At 35.8% G+C, this 24,265-nt stretch overlaps 1 protein-coding gene across 4 annotated transcripts in view; it reads right to left on the bottom strand.

The window, feature by feature from the left end:
- Positions 1–7,479: 7,479 nt before the first annotated feature.
- The window catches only part of LOC122842609 (cilia- and flagella-associated protein 46), a 47,059-nt gene continuing 30,273 nt past the window's right edge, over positions 7,480–24,265 (bottom strand). For 2 of the 4 annotated variants that reach the window (XM_044136640.1, XM_044136641.1), the window contains 20 exons: positions 22,107–22,304; positions 20,467–20,652; positions 20,227–20,340; positions 19,342–19,524; positions 19,009–19,182; positions 18,191–18,288; positions 18,029–18,105; positions 17,546–17,697; positions 17,198–17,304; positions 16,228–16,304; positions 15,826–15,987; positions 14,178–14,263; positions 13,688–13,748; positions 12,723–12,755; positions 11,143–11,236; positions 10,938–11,050; positions 9,506–9,581; positions 9,203–9,339; positions 8,352–8,450; positions 7,480–7,752 (listed from right to left, as the gene is read on the bottom strand). In XM_044136640.1, coding sequence (XP_043992575.1) covers positions 7,640–7,752; positions 8,352–8,450; positions 9,203–9,339; positions 9,506–9,581; positions 10,938–11,050; positions 11,143–11,236; positions 12,723–12,755; positions 13,688–13,748; positions 14,178–14,263; positions 15,826–15,987; positions 16,228–16,304; positions 17,198–17,304; positions 17,546–17,697; positions 18,029–18,105; positions 18,191–18,288; positions 19,009–19,182; positions 19,342–19,524; positions 20,227–20,340; positions 20,467–20,652; positions 22,107–22,304 — 2,340 coding nt within the window. In that variant the 3' untranslated portion in view covers positions 7,480–7,639. The remainder of the gene's footprint in view (positions 7,753–8,351; positions 8,451–9,202; positions 9,340–9,505; positions 9,582–10,937; positions 11,051–11,142; positions 11,237–12,722; positions 12,756–13,687; positions 13,749–14,177; positions 14,264–15,825; positions 15,988–16,227; positions 16,305–17,197; positions 17,305–17,545; positions 17,698–18,028; positions 18,106–18,190; positions 18,289–19,008; positions 19,183–19,341; positions 19,525–20,226; positions 20,341–20,466; positions 20,653–22,106; positions 22,305–24,265) is intronic. The other 2 variants (XM_044136642.1, XM_044136643.1) reach the window with 2 other exon arrangements.

Consider the following 24,265-nt stretch of genomic DNA (forward strand, 5'->3'; position numbering starts at 1 on the left):
TTTAGTGAGGCCAAGTAAGAATCTTCCCATAAATTGAGCTTCCATGTTGTTGTGGATAAAGTCACACAGATTCTGCCAAAAAGCATCAACAAAGGGACAGCGCCAAAACAAGTGGACAACAGTTTAAGGATATGAATCACAAAACGTACAATTTACATCAAATTCTTTCTTGAATATGGAATTAATAGAAATTATTTTAGGCCCACTTCATGAACTGTGAACTGAAATACTAAAACACGACTCATAACGTCCACTTTTCCACAGATGGACATTCATTCTTGTAAAAAAGGCCAACAGCCACATAACCTTCAGATAAAAATAAGGTTAATACAATTTCTACGTATGATTTTCAAATAAAGTTCAGGTTAAAGAATCATTTTCAATAGTCATTAACCTGAACTTCTACCTTGACAATAAACTGGTTTTAGGTTTATTAATCCTATGACTTTAGTAAAATGTTCTTCAAATGACTGGAAATGCAAAGTTTTAAGTCGATTTTATTTGAATTTCCACACTAGGACTGTGTCTCTCCACAGCTGCTTGTGTCTCATTAATGCTAGCAGATGTTGGCAGGTATGATGAGGACTAGAGATTCTGTTTCAAACTGAGTTTAATCGCCTCTGGGGAAAAATGGAAAGTTTCTCTGATTTTACTCTTTATATGTTTGAGTAAAATGAACATTGTTTATTCTATGAATTACTGACAACATGTCTCTTAATTTTGTTTGTGAATGTTTGTAAATAAACAGATTTAGAAAACTGCACCAAATATCTTTTCATGGGTTTTAGCCCTGCTGGGGGCTCAGCAGCCCTAAAGGTCAGATCCTAGAACCGCCCCTGAGCAACAGGTTGTTGCACTGCAAAAACACATTTTCCTCGTAAATTTGTTAAGTTTCTAATGCAAATGTCTTATTACATTTAAAACAAGGTGAAAATAACTTGCAAGTAACTTTTCAGTAACATATAGGAGTTTATTTAGATTAATAATTAGTACTAGTATTAAATTACTTAACTTCTAAAGAGACATTTTTCCTTTAAATAAATTAATCTGCCAATGGAACTAGAACTTTTTCATCAATATTGAGAAATTATTGACTTAAACAAGCTGTTATAATTTTTCGGTAAAATTTAAGAGCATGTTTTAAGTTAATAATCCTTAACATTGATGAAAAAGTTCTAGCTCCACTGGTGGATTATTTAAGTTACTGTGTAACAAGACGTCTTTCCCATGAGTATTCAAGAATTATTTGCGTAAAACCAGCTCAGTTTTCTTGCTGAAAAGTTCTTATTTGGTTTTTCTCTTACTTCAATTGTGCTGAGATATTTGTACTAAACTTAACCAAAAATACTTGGTAAGATTTTATGTTTTTGCAGTGTAAGAAAGCCCCTTTGCTTCTCACTGCAAAAACATAAGTTACATATTTTGCCAAATATGTTTGTCTAGTTTGTAGTGCAAATATCTTCGTACATTTGAAATAAGGCAAAACTGAGTTATTAGTAATTTTTTTTAACCTATAAGTAGGAGCTTGTAATAGGTAAATAATGCTTGAATACAGGTGAAAATTAGTAGTTTCACTGGCTGATTATTTCACTTAAAATAGGAAAGGAGGAAGGGAGGGTCAGTGGAGAGCAGCGGAGTTGAGCCTTTTTTCATTTAGTGTCATCAACAGGAAGAGAAAAAGGCTGGAAGAGACGATAACGCCGATAATTAAAATGATGTCGATAGTTTTAATTTATTGTACGATTAATTGATTTATGAACAAGTTCTAGCTCCACTGGCAGCAAGTCAGTTCATTAGCATTAGCCTTTTAGCTTAAATAAGCTATTAGCTATTTTTCTGACTTAGCCATGTTTAGTATACTGAATGGTGTAAGTCAAGTATAGACAACATGCTAGTGATGCCCCACATGCTACTGACAGCATTCATGCTAACAGTAGCATTTTGGCTAATTTTATCTGATTCAGTTAGTTTATCATGCTGAATGGTGCAAGTCCATGTTAGTCAACATTCTTGTGATTCTCCACATGCTTCCTTGGAATTTTTGAGCTAAGCTTAGCATTGATGATAATTTTTAGCATGAGAACGCTGGGTCCAAACCGACGGACATACTTTGGCAGGCCCCAGTTAAATTTCTTGAGGAATTTTCTAGTTTCATTTTTGTCACACAGAAAATTCATCCAAATGTTTCAGAGTGCCAGTGCTGTGATGAGCATGTGGACACTTTATTCCTCTTCTGTACTATTCAGATTTAATTGCACAAAGTTAAATTTTGCTCTCAAACCTTCTGTCTCCACTTGACTTTACATGCAGATTCTCATTGTACCTTCTGTGTGGTAATGGCTTTGTAATGTAATCTGAAACATGAAGATGTTGGACTTGATATGCTGTACCAGAACATATTCCCTGTGCACAGCATCTGAGACCATATTCAATGAGAAAAATTGATGAAACGTGGATGTTCACCAAAGCACGAACAAACTTTGCTGCTGGAATATGATTACATGAGCTTATTGTATTTTTTAGAACAGATAATATAATTACATCTATGGGGAACAGAGGTGTGAATGTGAAAAAAGCCAGAAACAACTTGGCTCACTCTACAACCACAGCGGGAACTGCCTGTATTGAAAATAAATCTGTCCCCTGGCTGTGTTCCTCCATCAGGAAGATATATAAACAAGCAATCATCAAATGTAAGACCACAGAGCAAGGAACCTATAGATATGAGGAACCAGCTTTGAGGTCAGGACTGCTCTGTATGGATCATGTGGAATTAAGTTTCTTAAAACTAGGAATTCAAACCAAAGTGAAAATGTTCATATTAGTGTGAAACAATGCAATGTGGGTGGATATCAACAGTCTACAAAATCGTATGAGATTGTTTTGTTTGGTGCAGCTTTCTCAGCCGAGAAACATTTGTTTCCCACAGTGGAGGGATTTTATTTGACGCTGGTGACCAATCAAAGCACCATATCCACAAATTTTGTATTGTGTATTTTGTATTGTCAGAAATATGATTAAAAACCTGTGAGAACATGAACCTTTTCTTCCTAAAAGTGATGATATACATACTACACTGTGTTCCAAATTATTATGCAAATTGGATTTAAGTGTCATAAAGATGAAATTTTTTGCTGTGCTATTAAATTTATAGATGGTGTTGTGTGTCAGGGCTCTTTGAATCACTATAATTCATTTCAGAGAGCTGGTTGACTAGTTTGGCTGGTGAGCTCAATTAAAGGAAATCTACGTAAGAAGGATGTTCCACATTATTAAGCAGGCCACAGGTTTCAAGCAATATGGGAAAGAGAAAGGATCTCTCTGCTGATGGAAATCATCAGATAGTGTAGTGCCGTATGACAAGGTATGAAAACATTAGATATTAACAAAAACTGAAGTGTTATCATTGTACTGTGAAGAGATTTGTGGCTGATTCAGAACAAAGATGGGTTTGTACAGATAAAGGCATAATCAGGAAGGTTTCTGTTAGACACATTCACAGGATTTTAACTTAATAATGGCACATTAAGTTAAAATGCCATTACAGAGCAGCAAACAGTTATTTGAAGCTGCTGGTGCCTCTGGTACCTCAAGGTGGAGGATTCTCCAGAGGCTTGCGGTGCGTGAACCAACTATTGGGCCCCTAACCAGAGCTCACAAACAGAATCGGTCGCAGTGGGCGACCCAGAATAAACGTAGAGAACTCTGATTTTTTCTATCCTTATGTCTCATCCAGCGTTTTTTGTCCCTGTCTCTGATGTGCTGCAGAGTGAACAGCACACTCTCTCTGACCTAGTTGCATACATACGGTGCATGTAAAGGTCAACCAACAGGCAGGAGAACATCCTCTGGCTGATATTGCATGTGTTAATATTTATAATGCTTAAGCACTTCAGAGGTGAATGTAAAAATGTTCTCTTGGAGCTGCTGCATGTACAGTCTGGTTGTGTGTATCCAGCATGTATGTTTGCATGTAAAAAGTCTCATGATAAGAGACAAAAGCAGTGCAGGAACAGTCAGGAGTTATGTTTTGAGAATTATGGGATAAAGAAAAGCCTTATCCAGCAAAACTCTCTGACTGCACTCTGACAAATAAGCTGTCAAACACAGCATGCTGAAACAATTATTTTGTATATGTTACATGGTAATCAGCATTTTTGCACTCAGCCATACAGGAATAAATTGTGATATATTTCTTCTCTGCAGTGATGACAGTTTTCAAGCTACAGCCGTACATTTCCTGTTTTCCTTTCAAAAGTACTATTTTTTTATTCTGCTCAATATGACAACTGCATAAGTAAAATTAGGACATGTTGAACAGTAATTTTTACATGCAGAAAAACTGATTAGCTGATAGAAAGAGAGGAATCATTAAGGAATCAGGTCAGACTTAACTCCAGTATTAACTTTAATATGTTTAAAGGCCATTTATCATCATTTAACAACTTTTCTTTGAGCTCAGTTTTATTCACTTCCATGTTAACAAATTAATCAAGCACAAGTCATCATATATCCCCCTAAGAATGATGAGATTACGTACATAATATGGAACTTGGGGACATATTATGTCCCCAAGTTCCATATTGGGGACATAATATGGAACACACCACTAGTGTCAGTGTTTTCACCCCCCAGGATGAAAACACTGACACTAGTGGAGTTCAAAAGGAGAACATTTACATGCTGGTTTGTCCAGGGAAACAGAAAATCAGTAGAAATATTGTATAAGAACAGCAGTATGGAGACCTATCAAACCAGTACCCTACCTAGACATTTACAGAGCTCTATGGGGAAACCAGTCAGTAATTGACCAAATGGTAAATGGCCACTTATGACATAAAAAAATGCTATGAAAAACCTTGAAGGTCTTGTTGAATGGAGATGATTTCAGGATTTTTGTTGTGGATGGTCCACATGGATTTGGCATCTTGGGAGATGAGGAAACTTTTGAAACCAGATCGCAGAGAGGATAAACTTCATAACATCAGATTCATGTTTCCATGGGAACCATATCATTATTTTTAAAGATGATGACATCGTAGTTCCACCTCTCAGTCTGATCTACAAGTCAAAATTACTTCATAAAATTGTCCTACAGTAAATTTTAGACTAAATAAATATCATTAAATTGATGTACAACTTAACTTAATGACATTTAACTTTGTCTTTTAAAAACAGAGCAGGCAGTATCACCTGAAGTTATTTAAAATTAAATTTCCAATTCTAGTTCCTACACATATGAAGCTTTCACTGGGAGTCCATAAGTCAGAAGCTGGTCTGGGATTTGGTTGACTCCAACACTGATACGCTTGAGGAAGTGGATGTTGGTTGAAGATGTACGTTTATGCTGGTGCATGTTTATAGGATAAAAGTTTACAATGCTCCTTGTGTTGGTTTGTTACTTATTCTCCACAGGGTTCTGAAGCTCATCTAAAATCCTGTCTTGATAAAAAACAGCCCACAGTCTCCACCCAGTGGGAGGCTCGATCAAAGGAAACACTGGTGTCACTTTGGGGAGCAGTATTTGGTCAAGCACACAAATATATTTTTTTATTTCATAGTAAAAGGGCATACAATTCCATACTTCAGTGATTTTTACATGTACATTTCTACAATCCAAACTGGTTTCTGGTTGCAGCTTTAAATTGCTTCTACTCAGGTATAAAAGGAACAATTTTCTATCCAATTAACTCCAGGCAGCAACGTAAACATGATTATGTTTCAGCTGTGTATTTACTCCCACTGTGACCTCTACACTAAGTCGGTTAAGCACTCGGATATTTACATGAGGAGAGAAACAATGTGGTAGTAATCTTATAGTTCTTTCTATTTTAGTTTTAGCTTAATTTGAGCTCAGTGTTTTCATTAAAATGGTAACGTAAAAATCCTGGCATTAATTTCTTACTTTGAGAGCATATTTTTCTCAAACGGATTTAACTCTAACATTTGCATTTTAAGATGAAATTATTCAAATTAATGTGTATCTGAAGCCTTGTTTTCATTAGATGATTGCTTAAGCATCTCCCAATTAATGGGTGCTCTACATGGCTGTCAGGTTACAATTTGATTACAAAAAAATCCAGCTTTTGTGACAATTTAATATATCATTATTTTTCCGTCTTCGGTTAATTCTAATAATGCCACAACTCAGAGCTCTGTGTTTATTTTTAGTTGCAACCTATCACATCTGTCTTTTGTACCTTCAATGTTGTGCCAGTCCATCCTTAACATGAACTGGCTCAGGCTCTAATTCATGGGTAATAAATTCAAGGTTTAATTAGAGAGGAAAACTCTCATGACCAAAATTAAATACAGATCACGTTACATGATTTGTTTTAATTTTAGGGCTTTAAAATGATCAATAATTTTGAACTGACTGACTTGGAACCTTTCGGTACCAAACAGTTCTTCAGTTTTACTCTATGTTTTTGACTTTGCAATTACAGATGAAAGTGAAGTGAAAAAACAAAACAAACAAAACAATGCCAGATTCTGTCTGCATTAGTGAGATAATAATAAGATGGTTGAAAGTATTCCAGATTACAAATGTAGTTTGAATACTTTGTTCTGTAATCAAGATTTTCTGATTATAAAACATTAAAATATAATAATTGTAAATATGATAGGATATGTGGAGCTTGACCGCCAAGGTAACTTCATGAACACACTAAAACGCTGAACAAAACTAAAAAAATGAACACACACAGACAGGGAAACAATCAGCATAATCTACCAGTGTTGATGGTTAGAGCATGCTGTTTCAGTTTACATTAGGTGAACATTAATTTTAAATGCAGCATGTAAAAAAACAACAACAAAAAGAATAGCTAAATTCAAGATTTTCCAAACAGAGTTAATGCCACTTGCTTATTTGAGTAGATCTGTGCAGAAAGCTGCTTACATAATATGAAAAAAATGCGAACTGCGTCTGTATGGAGTGAAAAGTAAAATACAAACACATTTAACTTTGTTCTGAATCCAGTCAAAGAGCAGAGCCATGCGGTATTCTGAGCACAACATTTGTGTTTTTTATTTTACAGCAGGGTTCTCAAACTCCAGGCCTCGAGGGCCGCAGTCCTGCAGTTTTTAGATGTGTCACAGGTACAAAACACTGGAATGAAATGGCTTAATTACCTCCACCTTGTGTAGATCAGTTCTCCAGAGCCTTAATAATTCTATTCAGGTGTGGTGCAGCAGAGGCACATCTAAAAGTTGCAGGACTGCGGCCCTCGAGGCCTGGAGTTTGAGACCCTTGTTTTACAGTATAATGAGACTTACTGAGACCTATCCCAAAGTTGGAGCTTGTAGCTCAGGTGTAAAATTTTATATTACAAGGAATTCATCTACAGTGAGTTTCAAAGAGCTGTAAGTTTATTTATCTGAGCTGAGGGAAGTTAGATATTGAATTTTACATCTGCTGTGTGTAATATGAGCAGTAAAAGAACTGAGTAATAAAACTGCAAAGTGGAGAACATGAGCAAAGATTCCAGGATCATCTTTAATGAAACTTTTAAACCTTTCATATAACAGGAGCTTTACTGCATCATATAAAGCAATAAAAGAAAATCTCCCAGGTATTTATGCTTGCAATCATTTTGAACTGTGAAATGTGGATGAAACAGTGAGACGTTACACTATATTATGAGACAATGTAGTTGGGAAGGCCATAGAGAATGCAATTGTAGGCTGCTGGGGTGAGAGCTGAAGTGTGTTGAACCTTGTTTTCCTTTGAGTCAGTGGTGAGATCCTGATCTGCAAAAAAAAAATAAGTGTCTGGTACTGGAATGATTATGTAAAGTATTTTCTGGAGTGAAGTCATATATACAGTAGAAATAAAAAAAGGTCTGTAGAAAAGATGGAAAAAATAAAACTGAGAAAGGATTTAAAACTTTTTTTGAATGTAAAAAACATTTATCACATACAATCCATCAGGGAAAAATAGAAAAATATGAACTACATTTGGATGCAATTCCATCTTTCAGTAATTGTTGATAAGAAGTTTTCAGCATCTTTCACCTTAAATTTGCATACTCTCCTCTACAAATGTTTTTAATTTTTTTTAGTTCTGAATACCAGATAGGCATTACCCAAAACTTAAAATTTCTTTATTTGTTGATTTGAAGGTATGTATTTTTAATTTTCTTCAAAGATTTTTGTTTTTCCAAATTAAAGGCACAAAGAATTTTGAAATGATTAATTAAGGTTGTTTTTTTTTGGCCAGGATTTAGCAGAGATCTATAGAATCTTTATACTTTGTGAATGAAAATGCATTGGTGTGATGCACAAAAATATAATGAACTAATAGACATGACAGTGTGAGGCTGACAGGTTGAGAGTGGAGTGCACAGTACCATTTGTTTCTGTGACCTTGTGCTGTGGTATTTCGGTATGCTCCCGTCCCTTCAAAGAATGGATGGTATGGCCAGAGGTCTCTTTGACCCTCAGCAGTTCTGCAACAAACAATGACACAAACTATGGAAAAACTCTGGAAGGAGAGAACAAAATTATGTGAAAGTTAGAACCCAAAAACCTTGAAAAAGACTTCTTGAAATGTATTTTTATTTTTATTTTTTTGCTTGTTTAAAAGTAGAGATTGGGTTTTCGGAGGGAGAATTCGCCAGTGCAGCAAAATCTGAATTTATTTAAACGTGCAGTTTGTAACATTTATTTTAAAAAAATATGTTTTTACATATTTATTAAAATTCTCACCATGTCGTTATGAGACAGATAATCTGTGAAAAGATCTAACTCCTTCACCTTTTCCCTGCGGAACAATTCGCTGTCACAGGAAAACCGTTTATCCACCATCATCTGTGGCAATGCTAACAATGGGGGAGTGGGAGGAAAATGAGCAGCGTTACATGAAGGGGTGATTGATAGCGCTAAGACACACCTCCTGAGTGTGATTGGTAGTTTCTAGATAGCACTGGGAACACTGGGAGAAGGCATAGGGGTTAAATTTTTTCTCAGACTACCTACCTCACACCATATTGTCACGACATTATAGAAGTTAGATAGTGCAACTTTAAAGTTTTTACTAATTTTAACCAGGAGTCCCAATAAGTTTGCAATTACAACGCTGATTGGCTGCAACCTAATTCTGAAATTCTCCTTAGGGGACAAAGAGAAGCTCATGGGTGTGTGCACAGCGGCAGAAGAAACATGAGGACACATCCTTATAAAGCACAAATTTAAAACGTACTGTCCAGCACAGCAGTAAGATGTTGTGCTTTCTGTTGAAGAGTGTCGTGCCACTGGTTGAGGACGATGCAGTTAACACCGGTCAAACTCAACAACAGGGCGGTCTCCAGGGGATTCTCCAAGATGAGCAGATCAGCACTGTAGAAAACAAAAGCTGTGAGGTCTTATACGACACAAAGGCAACAGTTTTTAACCACATAAAAAAAACACAATTATAATACAGCCAACACAAAAACAAAGCCACTAATGAAGATGAGTGCAGACTAAATGGAAAAAAGAAAAATAGGTTGAGAATATTTAATACCTTTCTTGAATTTTATTGTTTGGGAGGACTTTCACTTTGATCTGAATCCGGTCAAAGAGCAGAGCCATGCGACAGTCTGAGGACAGCAAACGCCATTATCAGAAAAACTATTTTCAATAAGGTGTTCACAAAAACATAACAAATAGAGTGAACTAATACTTTTTCACTGCATTGCATAGAAAAATCTGATTCTTTGAGGCTTTTTCAGAGTTAAGGAAATGGAGATAAAACCCATTTCAATTACAGATGCCTAAAAATAATCTAACTGTGCCATGTCTTAATTGGCAGACAGATAATATCGATAGAGTATGCTGTTCAGAAACAGCTGCAATTGAGTCCATGTTGACGGTCACACTATAGTTAGCAGCACTAACGCCAGACTGCTGGGTGGCCCATGTGTCCGGCCTGCGGCAACAAGCCAGTCAGGCCTGACACTCTGCCAATCACTCTGGAAAATTAGAAATATTTGTAGACTATCTTTATTTGATGCTATGATCATTTTTTGAAGCTTTTTACTGGTTTTATAGCTACCAGGTTCTAACAGGTATTTCTTTATTTTTCAGTCTTGTTTGAAGCTTTGGGGAAGACCGGAATTTAGATTTTCACAGTTAACCATTTCAGTTTTAAATGTTTTTGTTAAATATTTCCCTGGTGTTATTAAGCTCAATAAAATAACGTGAAGGTTTCGAGGATGTTTTTTTAGATTTTTAATGAACACCGTCAACGATTTGTTAAAGGGACTAAAATCTGTAGAGATGACTTATGTCTTCTTCAGGTGGTAAAGGTTGTGGCGTAAAACTAAATTAAAAAACAGATTTGAACAATATTTCATAAAAATAGAAGTTTAAGTATATTAACATAAAATCTAAACCATAGATGTTTAAATGACGTACTTGTTAAAAGGACAGATTTATCAAACTGTCAAATAAGAAATTAGTTTTATTTTCTCTTCTTATTTGCTTAAAGCATGTTGCTGTACTAAGTGTTGGGAATGTTACATCTTTACACACCACTAACATGCATTTTTAAAATATGAGAAATATGATGGCAGGATTTCTCAAATTCTCGAGATATTCGTGTTTGCATGCTTTATGCGCTATGGGAATGTAAGATTGTCATGTTTGAATTAATTTATCTTATGAAGTGGAGAGCTTGCAGATTTACTTCAGATTTAATCAATTCATTCTTTAGTATTCAGTAACATTTTCATTTATTTTATAACTAAATATTTATTAAATCTGAAACATAAATAGTGCTTTATCGTTCAGCTCATCCTTGTTATTTGCATTATTTTTGTTTTTGCTTTTGGTTCACACAGAGTACTTCAAATCAAGATATTTAATTACGGATCTCCCACATTTGCAATACATTTCTATTGTCACAAACACAGAAGAAAAAAATTATGAACTGAAATTTGCTGTGTGTCCAATACCGGTTAGATTGAAGGATGCGACTTTGGCAGGTGGAATGCTCTCCAGCAGTGGATCCATCCCCATGTAAATGAAGGCACTGCATTTGCACAGAACCTGCTCTATCTCGAAAAGACTTAACATATATGAACATTTGTTAGTGGAGAGCAAACGTCTTTCTACTTTCTATGTTACAAGTACAGATAATCTCAGCAAAAGATTTCAAACCTGGGTCTGCTGAAGAAGTTCTTAGAGAATTGAGGGAGATGCTGCTTGTGTTGCTCTAAAACCTCCTTCATTGTTGAAGTCAGATTGGCCATTTCTATGTTAAAAAGAAAAAAACAAAACAAAACAAAGAAGTTTAGATATAGTACCTTGTATCTCTAAGTTGCAAACCACACAATACTGTTTAAATGTTCAAGCTTCCAACGTCTGAATAATAAAAATAAAAATTGAACAGTTCGAGAGTTGAGTGCAGCAATGGTGAATCTGATCCTGAAGTTGCAAACCTGGCTAACCATTACCCACAAGAACCACATCATGAACGCAAGTCAAACTGCTCTCATCTGGCCTCTCAACCCCAAGATGGAAAGCTAAGCAATTACGTTACTTTTACCTAATATTGCTCACTACTGGAGACAGAAAGAGAAATTGGCAAATGATTTGAACAGGATGATTTTCAGCTTGAATGACCCAGATCGGTGAAAGGTTGGTTGGAAACAACTTTTTCTGATCAGTACACACAAACATACCCAAGCGCAACAGCTTGCACTAACAGCAAGACATTTTGGTTTGATTGCTTTTAGTGACTGAAACAACTCAAAGTTAGCAAATTTTATGATCAGAGATTAGAAATGAAGTCAGAGGAAACACAAAGGTAACGGAAATCTGTTTTCTGTGGAGTCATGTCAGACTGCGGCTTTCAGACGCAGTGAAACTTCAACAGATAACGGAAACTCAGAGTTCATTAAAGTTGCTATTTTATCTTTTTGAACATTTAACTTCTGTGATGGAAAATGCCAGATCTTGAATTGCTGGCTAACTTTAGTAAATCTCAGTTTTAAAGTAGGAGTCAACATTTTCTAATGCTAATCAATATGAAGGCATCTTAAAATGTCAATTCTGTAGTCATTCTGTCTTTTTCACAAAATACATGTATCAGTAGTAGCTTTTTTACAGTGATTACTTTCTAACGTGCTGGAGGATGATGCCTCAGCTTCTGTTTTAAATATTGATACACATAGTCATATATAGTTATTAACTTGCTAAATCTTTCAAAAACTGTATCAGAAATCTGCCACAAAACTCTATTTGGTGCATTTTTATCTGCTATGTGACACTCCTTAAAACCAATACGGAGAACTAAAAGTTACACAATCCGACCCTTTCAAACCTAGACAAGAGATGCATGTTAGGTCAGATAAAGCTGCGTTGACTGCCAAACACCTAACATACCATATGAATTCTCCTTTTGCTCTCTTAACATCTGGCAAAAGTTTTAAAGTCATCAAAGCTAAAACAGACAGCCTTGGATGTGATGCAGGATAGAGCTTTGGGATAAGAAGTATGTTTTTAAGTTTAGTATTGTGCATATTTAAACCGCTTATATAAAAGTGAAATATTTTGGACATTAAAAAATCAACATAACCTGCTTAAAAATGTAAAAATCTGTCCATAAATCAAACTTAATACATTCTTTTACAGATAATACATACAGGCATACACTCTTAGTTTTGTAATAGCATGATTATTATAATTATAATTATAATAATATATAATTATTACACAGAGTAAATTAGTTTTCTTACCACTCTGGCCTTCCTTGTAAGGGTCAACAATATCTTTAAAAAGTATTTTAAGGTAAAAATGTAACAAACTTAATTTCCTTTCTAAACAGTAAACACTTCATAGTTACTTACTACTGAACTAGTTTTGGGTGTGAGAGACATTTATTAAGTATTACATGCTTAATAAATGCATGCATATGCTCAATGTTTACAGAGAGGCAATTATGGCACAATCTTGAGGCATTCCAGCCTCAAAGAGATGGAGCTAATCAACGAAAAAAAAAAAAAAAATCTAAATACTTGTGGAAACACTCAATTATAATTAGGGGCTAAAATGTACATAAAATGATATAAGTGTATATGAAATATTTATTGGCACTGCAATAATAGGATCCTTCTTTTGATTTCTGAACAGGTTCTTAGATGTTTCTAGTATTTTGATGACATATTTACTTGATGAGTGCAAAAAGTATGAAATCTCACCATGACCCCAATCTTTGGCTCAGTTCAAATAATTTCTGTAATAATAATCAAGTTGGAAATCTGGTTCAAATCTAGTTCAAAATATTTATAGTAAATCCAGAAAGAAGAAACATGTTGGTAAAGTTGAAAGACCACATTAAACCTAAATCCACCAGACAAATAGATGATTTTGGTTTTAAGTGTATATAAAAGAGGGAATTGTTTCCATTTGTTCTTGATATTAAAAGAAAAAATGGAAACAACTTATTTTTTCAACTTTGCCTGGTTCATCAAATGTCAGCCTCTGTATAGGTGTGCAAAGACGTATGACATGAAAGCCATTAATCTAATAAAGGCAAAGACATAGAAGAAAATGTCTCTGTTCTTAATTCATGCTAAATAATTTTTTTCTGAAAGTGTAAAAACAATATAGAAATGTCCTTACCTTAGAAACATTTCTAGGTATAAATTCACATGTAATGTTTTGTAAAGGTTCTTTCAAAGAGCTTCATCGGAAAGGATACATTTCAAGTTTGTTGTGTCCATTGTGAATGTGTAGGAAGGCAACACAGGATTGGGAGGTGCCTGTGAAAACAACAAACTATTAATATTCTGCTACAGAAGAAAGACACATACAGGTGGCACAACACACACTGAATTTAAAAACAAGGTATTGACTGATGCGTTACACATATGCATAAACATCTATAAAATCTGGCAGTATAACATGAGACAATATGCAAGTACTTCCACACTAAAGGTTAGAGTTGAAGAACTCAAAGGGAAAAACAGCTGAAATAAAAAAAAACAAACATAAAACTAGTGCATGACATCATTTGAAACATACTTTGAGGCTCCAAACAAGATCTTTATGAAAACACATTATGTAATTGATTGAAAAACTGAACTTAAAAGGCAGGCGTAACGAACTTAAATAAGTGGCAACGCTGACAGCAGGGAAAAGTTATATTACTGTCTGTATCTGGCAGGCCCGGATTAATTTAGTAAACTCACCGCTTTGATGGCTTTGCTTTTAACTCCCTTCTTCTTAGCTCCCTTGCCACCTTTGGTCTTGGGCTCCTTTTTGCTGTCACTTTCAACTACAACAAACAGGAAGCAGAGTTAATACACACACTTGTCTGCAGGCTAGTTTACACAGCTTTAGGACAGATTAAAAAAAGAAAACAACTTCCTTAGAATTTATTTGCAAAGTCAGTGACATTTATTTAAGAGTGTTGGAAGAGGTAGTCTGCAGGAGGCTGCCTCTATCTTCGTCTGAAACTTAAAACAGATTTTTCTTTATATAGTTTCATTAAAATTGTCTGAGTGAGCATGTTTAAATATATACACTAAGGAATGCAATTGTAAAATGTTCTTGTTTAATAAAGTATGGTTATTTTTCACTTGTGGATGCAACAGTATAGAGAATACATTTTACATAAAGATATAAAACTAATAATCTTGTGTACGGTATTTAGTTTTTGAAATTTCTAAAAAAGATAGATTTTAGATTATGCCATCTATCTAGGGAAAAAAATAACATTGACAACTTTGTTATTTATGTGTCATTCAGGTAGAGATTGATAAACACATGAAAACAGAATGATGAATAAAGCTAGCATTTTTTCTAAAGCATGAGGAACTGTTAAATCACACATAAACCTTCACTGTTAGCATTTTAAGGTCCAAACTTTACAGTGGTGTTCATTTATGCAGTGTGTTACCAATACAGAAAAGATACACAGAATGAATAATAACCCTTAAAACTATAATTGGTGTCCAAATAAGCCAAAGCATATGAAAATGTTTCGAAGAGATTGCATCAGATAAGACCAAAATGCATGATTGATGATGCAATATTGCATAATTTGTTGCATTCTCACACACACAGTCATGTGAATGTGTTCAGAGCATACTTTGCACATGTCAAGATGAACTTCTCACTAAGATTTGAGTTCAGTAATTATTGAGGCAACAGTGAAACACTTCAGCTTAGTATGTCACAGGAGTTCTTACTGGTAGTAATGGGTATTTTAAAGTCCAAAATGTTTTTACACCCAGCTCCCAGTTACTTGTTAGTACATTCAAATATTGATTACTGACTACACAGTTTGAAACTCTGAATCTGATTACTATAGTTTATTCACACATAGAGACTGTTTTCACTTCTATTTTTTTTAAAAACCGTCTCTATGTGTCTAAGGAGGTTTCTTACAAAATAATATATTTTATATTCATTGCTTAACAGGAAATAACAGGATGCAAAAATACTATGTCCCATTTACATATTTATTGAGGTTTTGGTTTTCTTGTCATGGTTAAGATTATCAAACAGACTTGAAAATCAAACCAAAAAACACCTAAATATTTAAGAATTGCAGTTTTTAAATGATGATTTCATCAATTAAGGCAAAAAATATATACTCAAACCAACAAAATATTGATAGAAAGCTAAAAGATCTCCTGTTTGCAATTTCCCACAGGCCGAGCAGGTGACCCAGGAAACATGTGAGAGAGGAACACATGACCAGGAACCTGGTCAAAGTTAAGGGAAGGTGTGTCAAGCTAAATGCAGTGCAATCTTGGAAGTGAGACAAGTTTCTGAAACTGTACCAACATCTTAAACCAGCACTGAAATCTATTCTCTTTGAATCTTTTATACCTTTCAGGCTTTGTTCTCTACTGAGACGACTGAAGAAAAGCTGCAGAGAAAAGTCTCGAGACACAGAAGCGAGACCTTCCTCCTGTAGGAGAGGCAGGGCTTCCAGAGGCAACTCAAGCAACTTCCTGTCAGCGAGAACCACCAAATGGTCTCCATTGTCAACTGCAAGAAAAAATTTTCAAATATATTTTATGACTTTGAAAATTGTATTTATAAAGTAGTTGCACAGTTCACACTCTTTGTTGTGACTTTGAGAGTCCTATTAGTTATCAACATTCAACGTTAACATATTGGCAACAAGATCGCCTTTTAGACTGTCTAAAAAGAAACTTGTTTCACATGATATTGTATTTGAAAGAGGCTAAATACAAGCAGAAATACACATGATAATAAACACTTTACCTTTATCTAAGCTACATTTTTCTTCTTTTACTTGCGTTTGCTCGTTTTCAGAGATGGGTGGAGTGGCAGTCTGGGACCTGATGGAAGAATAAGGAAGACAAATATTTGTATTCCTGACAGATATGTACAATAAAGCATTTATATGGATCACAATAAGCAGAACAGAAAAATACTCTTTAGAATGCTACAAAGTGCCAGCAAAACCTTTTCTGAATTTCCTCCAGCTCTATAAATTTTATGTGTGATGTTACTTCATAATACACAAACAGTAGTCATTTCAAAATGCAGATTTTAATGTTGCACTTCAAGAATTTGATACAAAAAGTTGAAAATGCTGACAGTCTTCAAAAAATATGGCTCCCCATGTTACAAGCTATAGATAAAGTGCTCCATATGTATAAATGGGAAATCATGACACATCATAAAACAACAGGAAATGTAATCTATTCCTTTCATCAATCATGCCTCTGCCATATACCTGGATGTCACTAAAAGACACGTGGCAGACTAAAGAGATTTATCAAAAGAAAAAGTCCTCTGATCTGATCATTTAGAGCGTAAGGATTAAAATGTTTAAAATATTGATGCTTAAAATGGTTAAAGGGTTTGAAAACTTCCCAGTGGCACTTCAAGTGTCTTGTGTAAACCCACTTGAACTTTATAAGATTTTCTAATGTTTCAACCATAGACTTCAATGCATTTTAATGAGATTTTATGCGACAAGCCAAGTGGAAGAAAAATACATGGTTTTCAACAGCAACAACTAATCTGGTGGATACAAATGAACCCAACACTTTTCAGATTCTTACTCACTTTAAATGTTTAAAAGAATTTTTATATTGCTCTAAAATTCACAGTTACACAGCATGTTATGTTGGCTTTTCAAATTAAAAACTCAATGAAAAACATTGAAGTTTGTAGTTGCGATAGATATGACAAGAAATATATAAATATTTTTTTTTTAGGTCACCTGATGAAAGGGTAATCAAACTGAGATAGAAGTGGATTCAAATAGTCCTCCATTTTTTCTACTATTTCTCCGAAGTGCAGCTCTAACTCTTTGTCTCTCGTCGTGTTCTGTGTGTGAGAACAAGACAGACAGTGAAGGCAGTTTTCTTTATTGTTATTCAGAATTTATTGCTTCTCACCATTGATTACTATCCTATTCAGCTACATGAAGTTTGGCAGTAAAAATGAGCTGTCCCAAGTTTCCCCATTAGGTAAAAACATGTTTGAGATAAGAATTACACTGGAGTAAGCTTGTTTATATAAGGGCTGCTCTGTTTAATACACAGCCAAAGAAAAGCCTCAGCGATACCTGATGCACCTTGGACGTCTCCAGCTGGCTGGATTCATCCTCCAGGACTGAATGTTTGTTCTCTAGGCCAAAGACCTGAGTCTGCTCCCTAAGTACTCTGAGTGCCTGTGGGCAGACTGAAACCTTTGCCACCTGCGAGGATGGTACCAGAGCTGCAACAAAACAAGTGACTAACAGTCAGACATGCACGCTCACATAAACATGCAGGTTTTGTAATTGGTCCCCCTGAGCTCCGTCTGTATCTCGCTCTGCTTAATGAACTTCTCTTTGCTCTGCAGCCACAACACATTCTCTATTCCGTCACAGCAGCTAGGTCACATAAAACAATCAATAATTTGTGTAAGCTACTCACTGTCACATCCAGTGGAGAAGGGGTCAAAGGGAAAGCAAGATTTTATTTTCTTGTGTACAAAAAATAATTTGACACATCTTCCTTTGAGACTGTCTTCTTTTGCATTAATTAAAGGATGAAGATTTAGAAACCTGGGTGAGGTGGAGTCTTTGCTTTTAGATTTTCTGGAGCTTTGGTTGTCTCATAGAAGCAGCCAAAGAGTTCAGAGCTAAAACAAAATAAAACCCATGTATAAATGGAAATGTTTAACTGGATAAAAACTGACTGAAAGCAACTGAAAGCAAAAGATTTACCCGTCATTGGAGTGCTGCAGCAACAAGATCTTCATGTTGGGAGGGATGTCTGGTAGGATATCCAGGTGGTTGGGAATGATGGTCAGCTGATGAAAGGCCTGCACAAAAATGCAATTTCAGGATCACAAATTTGGCAGGATAAGAAGAAAAATTAGTCTTTATGTGGATGTATAAGTTTGGCCAAGTTCCTGTAACTTTCAGTTAAATTCAAGTTTTAAAACTTGAATTTAACTGAGTTAATTTTAGTCTTAACTCTAAAGACTAAAAACTCTTTAGAGTTTAGAGTAAAGTAATTTCATTTTCAAAATAACAAAGGAGAAAAATTTAATTGAAGAATAGTTGAGCGACAAAAGATGTCTGGTGAAAAAGTGTGCCCGATAACATAACTGACTTGAGGAATGGGGTGTAACATTTGACTCTTTCATTTCTAAAGACTTTTTAGAAATGAAAGACTTTTATTATAAATTTTAAAAAAGCCAAGTGGAAGACCAACAGCAAAGTATATTTATACGTTCCTGTAAAATTGACATTAAAAATGTGATACTGCAAGGATTTCACTATCATTAGTCAATAGCTAACTTGCATCCTGCTGTTTTTTAAAGTCTGCAGCATCTTTGCAGAAACCAGTTTGTTGACATGACTGAATTTTTATAATTGAATATACTTGCAGCCAGTTGGTCTATGTGACTTAAAACCCCTTCTGCAGATTTGAGGCAAGGATCATAGTAGCACCAACATTATGCCACCCATGAAGAAAGTTTAGTGGACTGCGTGTGACAGCATCTATAAATCATGAGGGGTGCTTCGTGACCCTGTACCTTGAAGAGGTGGAGGAGCTGTTCCTCCGATCTTTTCAGCATGCTGCTGGATCTCATTTCCTGGGAGACGAACAGATTCCTGTGGAGGCTGAGTAGAGCTGAGAGCTGGGACACAGAGGTGTCAGCGCAGGCACAGTTTAGGAGTTTGGCCGCCATAGCAACAGTGCAGCAGCTCTGGGAAAAAGGAGTTAAACCAATGATTTTATTAAGGGACAATATGATGCGTCATAACAGCTGTTTGCATTTAATTCAGGCTATATGCATCTTATAATTATTCCAATAATTAAATACATGTACTATGTGACGCTCAGTTAACCTGCAGCAGTGCAGTACCTGATAAAGGGCGAGGTATTGACTGGTTACTGTAGGGTCAGATTGGCCATTACAGTCCAACATATGAAAGGAGGCCTCGGCCAAGATGGCGGAGGGTAGGTTGTGTTGCAGACACAGCGTGGCGGACTCAGACAGGACTTTACTTGCTTCAGCCAGCAGTTCCTGTGCTTCGTCTTTCCACTGCTACATCACAATAACGCCGCAATTTCAAACAAAACATGACATCACCAACGACAGCCATCAAAACAATTCTCGATAAAAAAATATAAACGCTCAATCGTATTTTGGTTGTGTGTTATTTTCTTAATGTTTTGTATTAAACTCTGGTAGCCTGTAGTTCTAAAGCACGTCCATGTAATTCTGTAACATTTGGCCTAAGATCGTCTCAGTGCTGCCTTCTTTCTGCATTAGTTGTGCAGGAAGCTCTTCTTGGGACTGGCTCAGAGCCAAAGATGTACAGCTGTATAATTGCACATCTGTTAGCAGCCATTTACATGTATGTGTAAGTGTAAACATTAGGTTGTGGGCCGTGGCCATTTGGATTTAAAGTGAAAAGACAGCTCATTCTGAAAGGAGCTCAAAGTAGGCAAAACTGACCAGACTAAAATCTTATGATATAAGAATGTGCAAAACATTTAGTGAACATGTTTTGTGTGGCCCATTGACATTATCATAGCCTGTTCAAGGAAGCATAATAGGTCACATTTAAGATGTAGATGTAGTTGTTAATACTTGAACTATAATTTATCCTCCAAAGTGTTCCCCAATAATAACTACATGACCATTTTTTATTCAGTCTTAACTGAGATCAGACGGTTTGAGCTTGAAGATCACAGATTAGAGAGAAGTCAGAGCTGATGGGGTCAGTTGACAGGAGGCACGTACCTGCTGCTCCGCACCTCTGTCAGAGGTCGAGCCCGGCTCTTTGCTGCTTGGATCACTGCCTTTCCCCGAATTCTCCTCTGTCGTGGGAACAACGTTAGAGTCCGGCAAAGCATCCTACAGCACAAAGATGTTTAGAAAAACCCACAAGTTTTCATTTTGATAAGAATGCCATCTCATTTCAAAAGCCAAAATGAAAAACAAAATCTAAAATCTGACTGCACATGTTTGATATTCACCTACCTGTTTGTGCCAGAGAGCCTTCACGTACATGGGATCTCTCAGCATAGCCAGCACTTTCAGGTACCTCCCTTGCACATTCAGGCAGCGAGCTTGGACCTCCATGTTGTCAAAGGTTTGGAAGTTGAGTGCAGCCAACTGGCTGAGAATCTTCTGCTCCAAGGTTCTGTCTGTGCACTCTGTGCAGTCCTGGATAACACACAAGCAAATTAAGACTAAATGTGGAAATGGATAATAACTAAAACAATTACTTAGATCTGACAATCAAGTACACAGGTTGCTTTTCCAGATTTGACTGGATGCAATTATAGGTGCTCAGAATTTGGCAGAAAAAAATAAACGGTTTGGAAACAAAGTGCTAGCAACAGGTTCATATATTTTGGAAGAAAGTCCTTTTCACTGTTTTAAATCAGGAAATACAGTTTAATATGCTACTTTGCAAAGAAACACAGGCATCCAGCAAGAAAACGTGACACATTCTCAGTTTGGATTCTAATAAAAAAAGTGAAATATATAAATACATAATGCAATGTTAAATATCTAATGTGTACAGTGCCTTGAACGAGTTAAACCTTTTCCCCAAAACATCAATGCACAATATTAAGATTTTATGTGAGAGATCAACATCAGTTTGTTGAAGTGGATGAAAAATAATGTATTGGTTTATCAGACATTTTACAAATAAAATACTGAAAAATGTGGGTTGTATTTGTATGAAGCCACTTTCCTTCAAAGGCCACCTAATGGGTAAACAAAGTTAAACTGTACACAATTTAATCTCAGATTTTTCAATGAAAGAATAAAAAACAGAACTAGAAATCAGGTGTGCTGTTTTTCACATAACTTTGCGTTGGGTTGTCAAATAAAATTTGACTGAAAAACTTTGGACGGGCTGCACAGTGGCGCAGTTGGTAGAGCTGTTGCCTTGCAGCAAGAAGTTTCCTGGGTTCGATTTCTGCATGAAGTTTGCATGTTCTCCCTGTGCATGGTGGGTTCTCTCCGGGTTCTCCGGCTTCCTCCCACAGTCCAAAAACATGACTGTCAGGTTAATTGGTCTCTCTAAATTCTCCCTAGGTGTGAGTGTGTGTGTGAATGGTTGTGTGTCCTGTGTGTCTCTGTGTTGCCCTGCGATAGACTGGCGACCTGTCCAGGGTGACCCCGGTGATTTATAATAGCTTAGATTAAGACACTGTTCTGTAATTTCCTCTTGTTTTAAAATTAATTCTGCCTGCTCTTGAAAAAAAGTCTGAGAAATCAGACAGAAGGGATTATCGGGACTTCTGAATTTCAGTCTTTCTCCAATGTGTCCGATTGTTGAGAAAGCAACATCTGTGACCGCTGAGCAGCTCTGGTCCTTCTGACCTTCACTGAGCACAGATGTTCTTGACTACCATCACAGACACGTTTGTGCCCATGTACAGTACAGCCTCATGGAGGTTTGGTTTTGTGTTGCCATAATCTGAAAGAAACTTGATAAGAGATTTTATTGACTGGTTTGGTAAGTTTGTTATTAATAAACAATACTATGATAAGGGTTCACAAGCAGTCTAAATTTCTTGAAACATTACTGTAAATCATAAGTTTCTTCTACATTTTAACAGTTGTTCGCATTTGTTACTGAGTGTAACTTCTAAATCTCTTACCATTTCTGTAGAATATGGCTCTGGTGTGTCCCTTATGAATTCTTCCAGGATTATTTCAATAGCTGTCTTCTTTAAACGGGCAAAAACTTCCTGTGTATGCTTAGCACAATTCGCCTCCAGAATTTCCATGCATAACTCTGTCATGTACATTCGCAGGTCCAAAAGTTTTCTTATGGATTTCTGCGACAGGTTGCAACTCTGGAGACAGTGTGAGAACTAATGTTAAATTCACATTTAGACTGAGAAGATGTAATAACTACTATTCAAATCATATCCACCTGTAGATAACTTAATTTTACTATAAGAGCAACGATGTCAAATATCTTGATGTTATAACATCAAAAGGTGGTTCTTCAAAGCATCGTTTCAGTGAGGATGAATGCAAATGCATTCTACACCATTCAGATTTTTATACGAGAAAAGAAAATGAAGACCAAGTATAATTTTCCTTATCACACGTTTATTAAAAGCTTTGTCTCTTATCTGTCACATAAAATCTTGATAAAATGGATTTAAGTTTGGGGATAAAACATGACAAAAAGTGAAGAAGTTTAAAGAAAGTCGCTATGTATGATTAGAAAAGCTGGTGATAAATGTGAAAATACCTCCAAGAGAGGGCAGATGTAAATTAAATCTAATTGAATTTTCTTCAGAATGATAAATGGCTTTGGCACATGCTTTCTGAAAATACATCAGCAAGCAGAAGAAACAGAATTTGCACAGCAGCTTGGATGCCAATTATGTGTAAAACTGGGCTCTGGCTCCATCTGCTGAAGGCTAAGCGCAAAAACATGGCTTCTTTCCACTGTGGCTGGAGAAAATCCTCCACATGATATCTCATCAAAAAATCAATTGAACCAGGATTTGCAGCAGCTGTGAGAACTCATAAATCAATCATTGTGCTTCATGATTCTATCAACATTTGACTCAAAGTTTCAGCCAGCAGTATGGCAGTCCATCTCTGTCACAGAGACTCTCACGAGACTGAATTTACGGTAGATTTTTTTTCCAGTGCTTGGAAGATTTAAACTCCCATCTGCTGCTGACAAATAATACTTTGCAAAGCTTTGCATAAAGGACTTAAAATAAATCAAATAAATTGTATTAAACATTTTATTTCTTTGTACCAGTTACAAATAGGTTTCTAAAATCAAAATAAAATCCTTCTTCCAAAACAAGCTCAAGAAAATCTAACTACAATGACAACATTTGCCATCTGCACATAATTTAAATAAGCCAGCAGTCTTCACCACAGTGATTGGCTCTTACTGGAGCCAAACTATCAACTTTCAAAGCTGTTCAGATGAAGCTGTTTGTTAATAAACTTCCCTAAAAGTTAAAAACAATCTGAGTTTTTCTGTTGTGACAATATCACAGCTGGCACTTTATACCAGAGCTCAGCTCGAAGGAGAGACCTACACAAACTGTGCTACTTATGGGATAATTATTTAGTCCCCATTTATAAACAAGATCAAAATAAATGGTGGTACCAAAACAGTCTTGCAGACGTATTCATCATCTTTCAACTTATTTACATTTTTGTTACATTACAGCCACAAACTTTATTGGAATTTAATGGGACAGACCATGTTTAATAAACATTTCACAGCAATTATAGGTGCGACTCTTTAGAAGGTGTCTAGGAGCCTTGCAAATCTAGAAACTGATTTTTTTCCTCCATTCTTCTTTGCTAAATAAATCAACAAGTACAGTTTGTTTGCTTGTTAATCCATTTTCCCCACCAGCTTTCCTGTCTGTGCTACAGAAAAGCATCCCCACAGCATGATGCTGTCATCATGTTTCCCACAGGGACAAGGTTTTCAGGGTGATGTAGTGTTTGGTTTCAGTCACACTTAGCATTTTGCAAGTAGAGCAAAGCGTTTTGTTGTTGTCTGATCTGGCCAGAAAATCATCTTCTACATGTTTGCAAAAATGGAAAACAAACTTCTTATGGGTTTCTTTCAACACTGTCCTTCCTGGTAGGTTTGTAATCATCTTGTAATGTTTACATTACAAGATGACAGTTGTGTGTGATGTTCAAAGCTTGGGAAATTGTTTTATAAGCTAACCCTGCTTTAAACTTTTAGAAGCACTGGACTCTATTTATGGATATGTTAATAAATGAGTTTAAAAAATATTTCTGCCACAGCTTATTATTA

The sequence above is a fragment of the Gambusia affinis genome, linkage group LG13, assembly GCF_019740435.1.
Source record: "Gambusia affinis linkage group LG13, SWU_Gaff_1.0, whole genome shotgun sequence".
NCBI lineage: Eukaryota > Metazoa > Chordata > Actinopteri > Cyprinodontiformes > Poeciliidae > Gambusia > Gambusia affinis.